The sequence below is a fragment of the Chrysoperla carnea genome, chromosome 2 (genome assembly GCF_905475395.1).
Source record: "Chrysoperla carnea chromosome 2, inChrCarn1.1, whole genome shotgun sequence".
Taxonomy (NCBI): Eukaryota; Metazoa; Arthropoda; class Insecta; order Neuroptera; family Chrysopidae; genus Chrysoperla; species Chrysoperla carnea.
In genome coordinates this window covers 93,086,242-93,099,614 of record NC_058338.1, presented here as the reverse complement: position 1 = coordinate 93,099,614, position 13,373 = coordinate 93,086,242, and the positions used below count along the sequence as shown (strand labels likewise).

At 30.2% G+C, this 13,373-nt stretch overlaps 1 protein-coding gene across 1 annotated transcript in view; it reads left to right on the top strand.

Annotated features, from left to right (window-relative positions):
• Positions 1-6,086, top strand: part of LOC123293058 (ammonium transporter Rh type A) — a 98,720-nt gene extending 92,634 nt beyond the window's left edge. Inside the window, exons 8-9 of the mRNA XM_044873773.1 lie at positions 4,857-5,067; positions 5,509-6,086. Of these exons, the coding sequence (XP_044729708.1) occupies positions 4,857-5,067; positions 5,509-5,657 (360 nt within the window). The 3' untranslated portion in view covers positions 5,658-6,086. The remainder of the gene's footprint in view (positions 1-4,856; positions 5,068-5,508) is intronic.
• Positions 6,087-13,373: the final 7,287 nt, after the last annotated feature.

The following is a 13,373-nucleotide window of genomic DNA, read 5'->3' as shown; positions in this document are numbered from 1 at the left end:
TCACGCTTCCTTTCGTGTCACACAGCAGCTGATTCTCTAACATACCCGGTTTGTGAAGTTTTACCTGCTTTACACGCATTTACGGGTTGTGATACGACTAGTAAAATTGGCACCAAAAAAAAAAGCTTTAGAAATAATAAAAATTAAAGAAAATCGTGATGCTTTAGTCCCTCTTGGCAATGGCTTAGAATTAAGTAGTAAGGAGTTAAAAGGTTTAGAAACCTTGTATTTAAATATTTTGGGTAAAAAAGGTAGCACTGCGGATGAAGCTAGACAAATAATTTTTTCTCGTTGCTTTGGCACTAATATTAATTTATCTAAAATTCCGTGCACATCAGATGCCTTGCAATTGCATGCATTTAGAGCTTCTGCCCAGACATACCTTTGGAAAAATGCTTTGAATCCCCAATATGAAATATTAGATTTTACGAATTTCGGTTATAAATTAGAGAATGGTACTTTGTTACCTTTATTTATGAACAAAAGCCCATTCCCAACTAATCTTAAAAAACCGTGTAATTGTAAGAAAGCCTGTAAAACCAAAGCTTGTTATTGTAAAAAAAATAATATTAGTTGCATACTTCTATGTGGTTGTGATTCAGAAGACTGTAAGAATATAATATATAAAAATGATGTTGATAATGAATAAATACTTATTTTTAAATCTTGTTTTATTATTTCATACTTCTCTATCTATAACTTTCGTTTGAAGAAGTTATTCAATGTAATTAAGGTAAAAGACCCAGTTATTGACACTTACAATTTTATTTTAGTTAAAAAAAAAAAACAAATCAATTCTAATAAATTATTAGATATAATTTTTGAATTATAAATTTTAAGACAATCGATTTTTTGAGAAAATTGCATTTGTTTAATTAGAATAAAATTGCAAGTGTCAAACAACTAAGCCAGTGTCAATAACTGGGTCTTTTACTTTACTTTCCGTTTTAATAACAAAAAAGTAATATAAACTGATAAAAAAGTAATTTTAATTACATGTTTCGATTTAAATAACTTAATATAATAATGCTTAAATAACTTTTGAAAAATTGATTTCAGAAAAAAATTTATTAAAAACAAATTGTAGACAATTTAATTATTAATAACATTGCTCTCTTTAACAATCTTGATAAAGTTGATAGTTTTTAAGATAATTGATAAATAATGATTCAAGACACATAGAAGCCGACGCAACGCATACCTGTGAGCGCGCGGAATTAACAATTAAAAAAAAGATATAAACAATGAAATTTTTTTAAATCTCTTTTAACAATATTATTAACAATTGTATAAAGAATTTAAAAAAAATATTACTTAGACATTATGTTTTTTTTTAAATATATTTTTCATGGGTCGAAAGTACCCAAATTTGAGATTTTTCGAAACTTTAAAAATTCATATCTTTAAAAATATTAACTTTATCGTGAAAAGTCAAAGGACCTTTTTTATTGGTATTTCAATAAAGAATATAAAAAAAATTTGTCCGGTTGAAAAATAACAATTCCTTGCAATTGTTTAAACAATTTCGGTTTAAACAATATGGCACCGGGTTGCGCCCTGCAACATGCATTTATATCATAAGGAGGGCAATTTGAAGAGGATCGCATAAAAAAATTGAGGTGGAATAGTTTTCGGTACTCATGCGCCGATTCCTCCTACACTATAGGGATTCGCTAGCCTGGAAGTGGATGCGAAATGATGAATGAGAGAGAAGGTTGATAGTGAGTTCCTCTGTGTCCTTGCCATAATCGCATATGATGTATGGCGATTTTGTGTATGCTATTATATTTGTACTATTCTCTTTATGTAATCCTTTCTTCGCATATCACAAGTTTTGGGCCCTGGTACATAAACTCTTTGGTTTCAATACGGTAGTACTACACTTCATGACAAAATTTGAAAGTGAAACTAAAATTGATTAAAAAAAGAAGAAGTTATAAGTATTCAAAGATTGTTGCCCATCTCCGTTTGGCAAAATAAACTTGATATGCATCTCTATAGTGATATCGTTCAATGACGTCACTAACCTATATCTTCCTCTTTGTTTAATTAGGAATTTCAAACGTTCTTATTTTGCGTACTTCTAAAAATTTTCCAAAATCAACTTCATTTGTCTGACCGTACAATGAGAATTCTTCACATGAAGTGATAAAAAAAATTTAGTCAACAAGTCTATTCTACTTAAACGATATGAAAATAGTTTCTCTGCCGATGACGTAAAAAGGTAAGAAGGGGATAATTTCTGCAAGCGCAGATCCAAACAGCGGCAATCGGAACAATTGTTCACATAAAACGATAGGAAATAGACAATTTTAAGCAATTAATAAATAACTTGAGGTCTCTAGACATGACACATAATATAACTGAATTGGCAGGGAGCATAGTGGGTGGAGAGGATAGCTAAATCGACTGTAGCGCTGTTATCTTATTAAATTTGCAATAAATCATGCTTTTTATTTAAAAAGTGACTAACTTTAAATTGTTTACATTTTAAAATTATTGAAAAACAAGTGAAAACAGACAATTGACTGAGTTAATTGTTGAAATGTCACGTATAGACAGTGTTGATTACTCTGTCACATAACACATATTTAACTGATATTTCCATATACTACATACTATACAATTTGCGCATAACTTGCGCTCTCACGGGTAAACAGTGATGTTTAAAAAAAATGTTTCAAACAAAAGTTGTTTAGTTTTTTATAAGGAACGTTTTTTATATTTAAACTTTTGTTCTATCTCTAACGGTTTACAAGAAAGGTCCTACGGACCATGACCCAATTGACCTATGTTGCTCATTTACGAACTTGCCTCACTTTTTACGCCCTGGTCACGCTATAAAAATTTCAGCTTGATACCTCTTTTCGTTTTTGAGTAATCGTGATGAAAGACGGGCAGACAGGCGACAGACAGACAGACAGACAGAAAGACAAACGGAAATGGACTATTTAGGTGATTTTATGTACACCTCTATCAAAATTTTGTTCTTAGCATCAATATTTTTAAGCGTTACAAACTTGGGACTAAACTTAGTATACCTTGGTATATTTCATATGGTATAATAAAAATCAATTAAACTTTTTGCATTAGAAATTGAGTATTTTAGGAGATATCCCCAGAATCGTTCGAAATAAATTCTTTTCGTACAGGGTTTTGTTCGTAATTTCAAAACTAACTCATCCAATCGTCAAATGAACCCGATTATTATACTTTTTAGGTCAATGCATCCCCATGTAACAAATTTCATCAAATTTCGAAATACAAAACTTATTATATATTATTATACTATTTCTATTTTTTCAAAGGGTCCTTAAGAAAATTTCGAAAAATCGAAAAAAGTATTTATCTACGAATTGTATGAAAATCATTTTTTTAGAGTAGTTTTGTCCCAAGGAATACAAAAATCGGAACCCTTTGGCGATTGGAAAAATAGCTTCTGAAAAAGCAACTAATGGAGAGTGATCTCTGGGGAATTTCAGCCAATTTCGTAGAAACTTATCGTTCAATCGCCAAATTAATCAAACTTTCGAGTTTTTTGTTTCAAAAACTTATCACAAAATACTACTTCCTGGTTATTATGAATTTTAGACAAAAATATTGGTGTATTGGTTGTATCATTTATTCATAAATTTTTCGAGTTCCAATTATCTCTGCATCAAGACTCTCAGTCTAAGTTAACTATTAAAGATGGAAACAAGAAGGAAATGATCTTCTACGTCTATAAGCCGCTTTATTATCACAAACAGATAATGTCTTCAAAATAAATAATTTACTGATAGAATATAATATGAGTATTTTGATATATCAGTGATACGCCTTAAATTATTTTGTTTGTGTATTTCTTCGTTTGTTTGTCTTTTATATTTTCGCCAATTATATTTAGAACAACTGAAGTTATTCTTACGCCCAATTATTTTTGTACAAATACTTTTCAACTCGCTAAATACGTGGAGCTTGCTTTTTCAAATACCTACGTGATTTTTAATAGATTACATAAGACAGTGTGGAAATAAATTTAAATTAAAGCTTCATCAAGCTGATACATCTTATTGTAATTTTCTTTGAAACCCACTAATTTTGTGTCATTCTTTTCAGCTGTGATGTCAGTTTTTCGATAGCTATCACAAATGTGCTTTATTCCGTTACCAGGACTCCGAATTCTTGAAACGTATTATCGCTAGGTTAATTTTGATCACAAATTTGAAAAGTATGACCTAAATTAAATACTTGGTTTATCAAAATTTGATAAAATTTCGATGTGATAGAGCAAAATTAAATTTTTTGGATTCTGATAACGTCATAAAATTATTCGACTTTTTTGATAACACAGGCATATTTGATCCGATCTTATTGGAGTTTTTTTTATAACCCACTAATTTTGGGTCATTCTTTTCAGCTGTGTCACTTTTTCGCTAGGTTTCACTTATGTGCTTATTCCGAGACCAGGACACCACATTCTTAAAACCTATTAGAAACAAATTTTAAAAGTAAGACCCAAATTTAGTAGGATTACATACTTGGTTTATCAAAGTTGACGTCATAGAGCTATAAATTCGATTTTTTTGATAACACAGGCAAATTTGATCCGATTTTATTGGAATTGTTTTTAAAACCTACTAATTTTGGATCATTTTTTCAGCTTTGATATCAGTTTTTCGCTAGCTATCACTTATGTGCTTAATTCCGAGACCAGGACTCCACATTCTTGAAACCTATTAGAGTTAGGTTAATTTTGATCACAAATTTGAAAAGTATGACCCAAATTTAGTAGGATTACATACTTGGTTTATCACAATTTGATCCGATCTTATTGAATTTTTTTTTTGAAACCTACTAGTTTTGTTTTGTTTCAGCCATGGGTTTATCAAACTTTGAAAATCCACGACACATGCGGTATTAATAATTTGCATGGAATGCCTGCAATATTTGCGGCAATTTTGGGTGTTGTAATGCCAACTCTTGCCAGTGAAAGTGCATCTCGAGAGCCATCAGAACAAGCTTTATATCAATTTATTGCATTGGTGACTACATTCCTGATTGCACTTGTATCTGGTAACATAACAGGTGATTTTGTAGCAATTTTATACTTTTCAAGCTCTTAGTTGTTTTTTCTTCAGTAATGTATCCTGGCACCCTTTTTTCCTAATTTATCCTGGGACCGTCTGATGTTTGTTTTCATACATCACAGGAGAGTAAGATATCCCCATAGAGATAATACCACAGAGCAGTATAGAAAGAGACAGAAATAATAGAGCGTATAAGAGAGACGAGGAAACGAGTAAAACTAAACGCGCCTACATAATCTGTTTTTATCTATCTCTCTACAGCTATACGCGCCTACTTTATCTGTTTCTCTCGTTACTGCGTTCAACCGTTTATTTTCGACATCTTTGCAGGTCCATGGAATTTTCTCTATGGACATCCCTCATTTTCTGAACCATACAAAAACAAATAAATACGTAAACTTTAAATTTATCAAAAAAAATTTTTTTAATTCTGTTTCAGGATTTGTAATAAAATGTTCAATTTTTGGATACATACCAAGAAAACATCGTTTTGATGATTCATTACAATGGATTGTGGCAGATTTGGATCATAAGAACAATATTAAACCAATCATAAATACACTTAGCAGTCCAAATTCTAATATTTAAGTCATTTATTCCAAAGAGTTAAAGGTTAAGAAATTAGAATAAGACATGTAGTCGCATCAATGAATGTTTTTAGTCGGGAGTCCTCAACGACAGCTCCGATTTTGATGACTTTTTTTTTTCAAAAAGATTCTTTTTCGATATTATTTATAATCAGAAATATTTCAGATGGGGGAAATAATCTAGAGGGGGAATAGGTAATGTCGACGCCCAGCCTGAATCGCTAATGATAGAAGTTTGGAATTTCGGGAGATATTGATTTTATACTGTAGGTGTCACATAAGAAAGGATTTTTCGAAATTTATCCCCTAAAAGGATGAAATAGTGGATGAAAGTTTGTATGGAAATATAATTAAATCGTCATTTTTGAGTAGAGGAATGCTACATTATCAGCAAATAAAAGGGGTTATATTTTATTTTCAAAAAAATTGAGGTTCCGCACCAAAAGTAAAAATCCATTAAAAAATGAAACCGACATTTTTGAATTCACTACGTAACCGATTTAAAAAAAATGTTCATCTATAGAATGCTACATTATCAGCACGTGACATGGCCGTATTTTCTTTTCAAAATTATTAGGGATTCACACTTTAAGTTACAATCCATTAAATAGTGAACAAAAGGGAAGTTAAGAAAATTGATGCCTATAACGTAGAAAACTGCTTGTTATTTATCTTATATGACATGTACAGTATAAAATCAATATCTTCTCGAAATTGGAACTTCTATCATCAGCGATTTAGGCTAGACGTCGATATATCAGTCTCGACATTGCCTATTCTCCCTCTGGATTATTTCCCCACTCTGAAATGTTTCTGATTATAAATAAATATACAAAAAGAATCATTTTGAAAAAAATCATCAAAATCGGAGCTGTCATTGAGGACTCCTTAAGAAAAGCTATTTTATGTATCTTTTATCCGACGAATACATGATACATGATTAATAATTTTTTTAGATATATATTATAGAGTATTTTTATGAAAATCGACTGTTATAGTTTTAAATTTTCAATCAATAACAAAAATATTGTTGTAGTATTTGTATAAAGAAAACTATATTACCGTTTCTAAAGATTTATTAAAATCCGATGAAATATATAGAGAATCTCACACACTTAATTGAATCCTTCCAAATTTTTCATCCGACATTTAAAAGGAAACCTAAAGGATCCCTAATGTCCTTTCTCAGACTCTAGGCTCTCTCTGTACGAAATTTAATTTAAATCGGTTCATTAGTTTAAGCGTGATTGCTTAACACGCAGACAGACAGGCAGAGCTATAACTAAATTTGTACCACTTTTGTCTTCTACATGAAAACACCCTGTGAAAAAATCGAAAAAAAAATTTTCTATCCGATTTCGATAAAACTTTGTAGATAAGGTAATTTTGACCCAAAAGGTACACAAATCGGATTCATTTGTATTAGTAGTTTTTGAGATATAACGAATTTTGCAATAATTTCAGGCGATATTTCAAAAACTGATACCCCAATCGGTAAATGAATCCAATTTTTTAGATCAAAATTATCTTTTCTACAAAGTTTTACCGATTTTGACGATTGCGTTAGTAGTTAGTTTTTGAGATATCACGAATTTTGTAGTAATTTCAGGTAATATTTCAAAAACTCCTACTCTAATAGGTAAATGAATCTAATTTTTGAATCTTTTGGGTCAAAATTATCTTATTTATAAAGTTTTACCGAAATCGGATAGAAAATTTTTTTTCGGTTTTTTCAAAAAGTTTTATCATGTAGAATAAAATGGTACCAAATTGTTTGCTAAATTTCTTTATAACAAATTTTCTCTCCACTCTGAGCGATGAGCAAGTTGAAAATTCGGATTCAACGGGTCAAAATACATTTAAATACACTCTTTGTTTGGTAAGACCTGTAAATCCAAACGAAACCTGCTAAGCGCCTACACTACTAATGTAGTGTAAAATTAATAAAAATCATACAAATAATATTAACTAGTAGCAGTAGGTACCCTATACATCCTAACACTTTATTTTTTTTATGTTTATGTTTAATAGGCCAATAACCGGGTTTTTTTTTCTGCAATTTACTGCAGAAATTTTTTTCGTATTCAAATATGTTTAGGAGTATCCTCCGAGTGTAAATCCAAATTGGCGTAAGCAGGAGCATGAGTTTCAGCCGCAATCTTAGAAAACACGTTTTACCAAATATCTCGTGAACCGGGCAAGGTACAACAAAAACGATAGGATTCTTTTTCATATAGAATAACATTTTCTATAACTTTTATTCGAAATTTTTTTCTGTATAATGCATACGTTTTTATTTATACCGATCCAAACTTTTCTTAATATGGTTATTGCTAAATATATAGTAACCGGTTCACGATATATTAAAAATGATGATATGCAAATTTGTAGAACATATAATTTCCAATAAACTTCACCCAAAACTTTTTGCCGTAATATTCGTAATGTAAGAGTTATAGACCAATAACCAGATATTTTTGCAGTAAATTGAAGAAAAAAAACCTGGTTAATGGCAAGAATCGTTAACTATATATTTGGTAATAACCATATTAAGAAAAGTTTGGAGCGGTATAAATAAAAACCCTTGAATTATTCAGAAAAAATTTCCAATAAAATTTATAGAAAATGTTATTCTCTAAAGTGATCCCTACCATTTTTGTTGAACGATGCCCGGTTCACGAGATATTTCATAAAACTTGTTTTCCAAGATGGCAGCCGAAGCTCATGCACCGGCATCCCAATTTGGATTTACACTCGGAGGATACCCCTAAATATGTTGCAAGATGAACAAATTTCTGCAGTAAATTGCATTATAAAACTACTTTTTTTGCTCTGGCTATATATATATAAGTTAAAACCTTAATAAATTATTGAAAACAAAACAAAAACCCGCTGTGTCCGACTAATTAAGGATGTATTAGCACGGTAGTGGGGACACATATTTAAAAAAATATTTTTTTTCAATTTTGATGATGAATTATGTTATAACTTGAAAATATAACACGAAAAGTTAAAATAAAATTTTTCGATATCTGTAGTAATTTTCAAAATATCAAAAATTGAAAATTTTGTTTAATTATTTAGCTTTCGATATTTCGAAAACCATGGCAGATATTATTTTTCGAATACATCCATGAAATTATAATAAAATTTATCATCAAAGTTGAAAATAAGGTACAAATAATTTCAACCACAAATCTAAACTTGTCTTTTCGCTCGTATTACCTTAACAGAAAAATAAAACACAATTATATATTAATTTCATATTTTTATTCTAACTCTCATCATTTATACATCATTATATATATTATATGATATACGACACGCAGCAAGAAATTAACTCGCTTCCATAAAAAAATATTATGTTAAATTTATTCCATCTTATCTAGACTCAAAAAATTATGTTTTTTTTTTTTTAATCGGGGCATATTATAACATGCCGCTTTTTTTTATATAGTCAGAAAAAATTTTTCATTTCTTAGAAAGAAAGTTTGTTTTTAACTTTTGTAAAATTAACAAAAATGTTTTTTTCTCAAAAACATTTTCGCAAGTAAATAAATTACTTATTAGATAAATTATTTTTATACACTAAAATTTGTAAATTATTGCGTTCGACCAAGATAAGCGCTAAGTTAGTTTATCCAGAGAACTCCGTGTAGTGACTACAAGTAGATTGCATGCATTGACCGTGTCAGTCATTGATTGCTGTTTGTCTTGAAATTCGCTCAGTAAACTAACTGAGCGCTCATTCGGGTCAAACGCATCCAATTTTGTTTAAATTATACAAATAAAAATTTCTTTCATATAACATAACCTAATATTTAGCAGTCATTAAAAAATACCTTGCATTCTATATCGATTTACTTCACACTAACTTTTAATCGGTTTGTTTAACTAAAACATTAAAAAAATCGTCAATTTCTTTAAACTTTCAGAACGGTCGCGTTGAGAGCATGATGACGTCAATTCAAATGAGCATGATGACGTCATATTTAAGTTATCGCTCTGAAAAAACGCAGCCGGGATGAGCTTGTATACCACCTAGAACATGCTGTACTTAAGTATTTTTATTTTTGAATACGTAAATGGTTCACTTTCGCTGAATTGCTTAATAATTGTGAATGTTATCAAGTTTTATAATTATGAATGTTATCATCCTCATTTTAAAAAGCAGCCATTTCGAAAAAAAATCGTAGAGGAAAGTTTCGTAGACTCATCAAAAGCCACTTACGAAGTTTCAAGTATGTATTTATCATTTAAAAAAAACCGTGGTGTCTCACGGTCTACAAGTTTTATCAGAAAAAACAAATACCTGTAGATTCAAGCGTCGGAATCTCATCAGTGCCGGGCCAAGAGTAGAGTAAGTGGAGTGGGTGTTCCAGGCCCTAGGTTGCAAGGAGCGCCAAAATGTCAAATGTGAGAAACAATTTCGCATTTAAGTGATGATTATTGAAATACAAATGAATTTTTTGAAAAAAAAGGCACCGACAGACGATCTCTCTCTACCTTGATTTGCACAACGCTTGCACAATACCGTGAGAGTTTATCACATCATAAGAGATTGTGGTTCGAACAACGACCAGTCTGAAAGCTTAAAAAAAACAAGCAAATAAATACTCCAAAAGAAAAAAAATATGCTATGTTACACTATCAGTTATTTAAAATCTGATATCTAGGAAATGTTCAGGGAATTATTTATTTCGAGGGTTACATTCGATACAACAATTGGTGAAGATTCTTGGTCACACCAAAGACATTTAAGGCAACAGGGAAAAAAGTTATCTTTTTTAGTTCTTTCAAGTCAATGTACATTTTTTTTTTTTGAATTATTTGCAATAAATCGCAAATTTGAATGAGCGATCTTCGATAGTCCTAGACTGGATAAGATTGTTAATCGTTATTCAAGAGCTCCCTATATCTAAAAGGCGTGGGAATAACTTCCCAGCATAATAAAAAGTTATAAGTAATTTTAAAAAATAAAAACTCGACCGACTTGACCGAATGTTATGAAATTCTTTTTGGATCAAATTACCATTACGCTTCAATCGGCACCTCAACGAATTCGAAATCATTTTTTGTTCGGGTTGATATCGATCAGGAAAGAATTTAAGACTCGACCGGTTATTATGAAATTATTTTTCGGATCATATTGCCGTTAATTCGCTTGAATCTCTCCTCAACCATGTCGATATCATTTTATGTTCGCGCGATTTCAACGGCAAAAAAATTACTATGGACGTACGCGTACGAACGTACACTCACACATACTTCTTCTTCAAATTGGTGTTAATGCCTTGTCCTAAGCATGAAACGTAAAGATATGCTGAAAATTTCTATTCCGAAAATTGGACCCATTACAATAACTTCCTATACTGAGAAATTAAAAAGTGAGAAATTCTTGCTTCAAATTAACCAACCTATGTAATTAAAACTTACATTAAAATAATTTTCGCGTTATTAGCCAGAATAATATTAACTAAAAAATTAATTTTAGAAATAATTCGAATAATTTCTTACTTAAAGAGCGAAGCTTTCTTAATAACGCATATTCTCTCCATGTTGTCGGATTATCTAGTCCATAATAATTTTTGTCTTCTTAAAACTTTCACTTAAAAATGTACGTCGACTTTAAGACTATTTTTCCAAAACATAATATCATTTGACATTGATAAAATATTTAATCAAATCGAAAGTTAAACCCATAATTAAAAAACTGATGAAAAAATTTTCGTTGTCCGGTATTCAGAATTTTGAACACATGTAGAGATCTCCTATTAAACACATGTAAAGATAAGTTTCAACATTGAAAGTAAACAAAATTTAAGCATGGAAATCTTCGACAAAGGTTATTTAACTTTTTATTTCGATTTAATAAAAACTTTCCGGGTTATGAAAACGCTAAATTATTAACATTCGGTATAAAATGACTAAATCTATTCAAAAATTTCGAACTAATTTTGTTAAAAAGTGAGAGATAGTGTTTTATTTTGGAAGTTACGATTTTTGCTATACGGGTGAAGGTGAATTTTCTTCGTGATTGAAAAAATACGCAGCGGTGTCGTGAATATTTAACTTTTTTTTTCAAAATTTTTGGATTTTTTAAATGGTTAATTTTCTTTTGGAGATATACTAAGTCGGGTCGAAAATTGATTTTAGAGAGTTTCTTAATGTACAACTTCATAATTATTATCAATGTCACGTTTAGGCAAGATAATATACATCAAGCCTCCCCGGTGATCAGGTAATTCAACTAAATATTTCAGTTTTTTTTTTTTGGAACCAACATATTTACACAATCATACACGGTCTTTTGTACAGGCTTTAAAATGGAGCCCATAAAATCGTTTCGGCTATGTTTCCATCCCAATATAATTAATATCAAATTGAGTTAAAACTATCTTTAGTATATTCGATTAAAATCCTAAAATAATCAGACTATAAAATATCGATGGCAAACACAATACAATCCAAATTTTTGCACCTAAAGTCAATGTCAGATTAATTGAACACTTCGAATCGGTTCTTGAATGTTTAGAGCGGGCACAAGTTGAGATGCAGTTTGGTGAGTGATTTTTTTTTCTATTGTTAACTGTTTAATTTATTTATCCAAATCGTTTAAGACAGAATCTGAATTAAGTAAAATATCAAACACATTGCAGTGATGTTTCTATACAAATTCTGCTTCTCTGCGTCAACTAACAACCATACGTTCTCAACTTAAACCCGACCTGGATAGAATATCGTATTAATCCAACCCTGCCTACATAAGCGTCCCATCAAGCTGAGTGAAATTTATCGAAATTTTGACTACGGCAATGCCACCTATAATAATTTTGAGCTTTTAGAATACACCCTGTAGAATACTAATTTTCATATGCCCAGAAAGAAAATATCATATTATCGGTAATCGAAAAAGAGTGATTTCGGAAAAATCAACGATTTTCAACGTTTTTACGTATTTCTTTGCTAAGTTAATAGAAAATTATGCATTTTAGTGAAAATATAGATCAGTCTAAAGTTATCGGACGTGTCCCCACTAGCGTGCTCTTACATCTTTCATTAGTCGGGCACAACGTTTTTTTTGTTTTCGTCAATAATTTATTGAAGTTTTACCCCAAACATCAGTAAATTTCACCTAACTTAATGGGACTATAATATACATAGTACAATTTTTCACCAACAGAAAGATCTTTTTCTAAAATTTCGATAACTTTTGTACAATTTGTCGAAGTTAATTAATTCTAAATCATAATAAAACCCGATTTATTTTTAATTCCTTCCCTAATTATCATTAATTTAATGAAAAAGCATTCATTTTTACCTATCTAAATCCTCCTATTACTCATTTTATTAGCATTCATCTTCTAATCAAATCGTCTGCTTTATAAAAAATGTTGATTTTTTTTTACAAATTGTTTTTTTTTACAATATTTATTTTTTTTATTTTTTAAATTGTTTTTCCATTTTTGGCATCTACTAATTATATTCTAAGGAATTGAATGATATATTTAAAAAAATATATTTATAATAATAATAATAAATATTAGTACGGGAGTTAGTGACTCGAGTTGGAGTCATACCGAGGCCGTTGACAAACGCTAGGAGCAACGCACGTTTTAACGTACTATTAAATGTGTTGGTGAAGCAGCTTTTTTCAGCTTATTATCAATAACTAAAACGCAAGTCAAATTCGAGAAACTAGGTATTTTAGGATCGA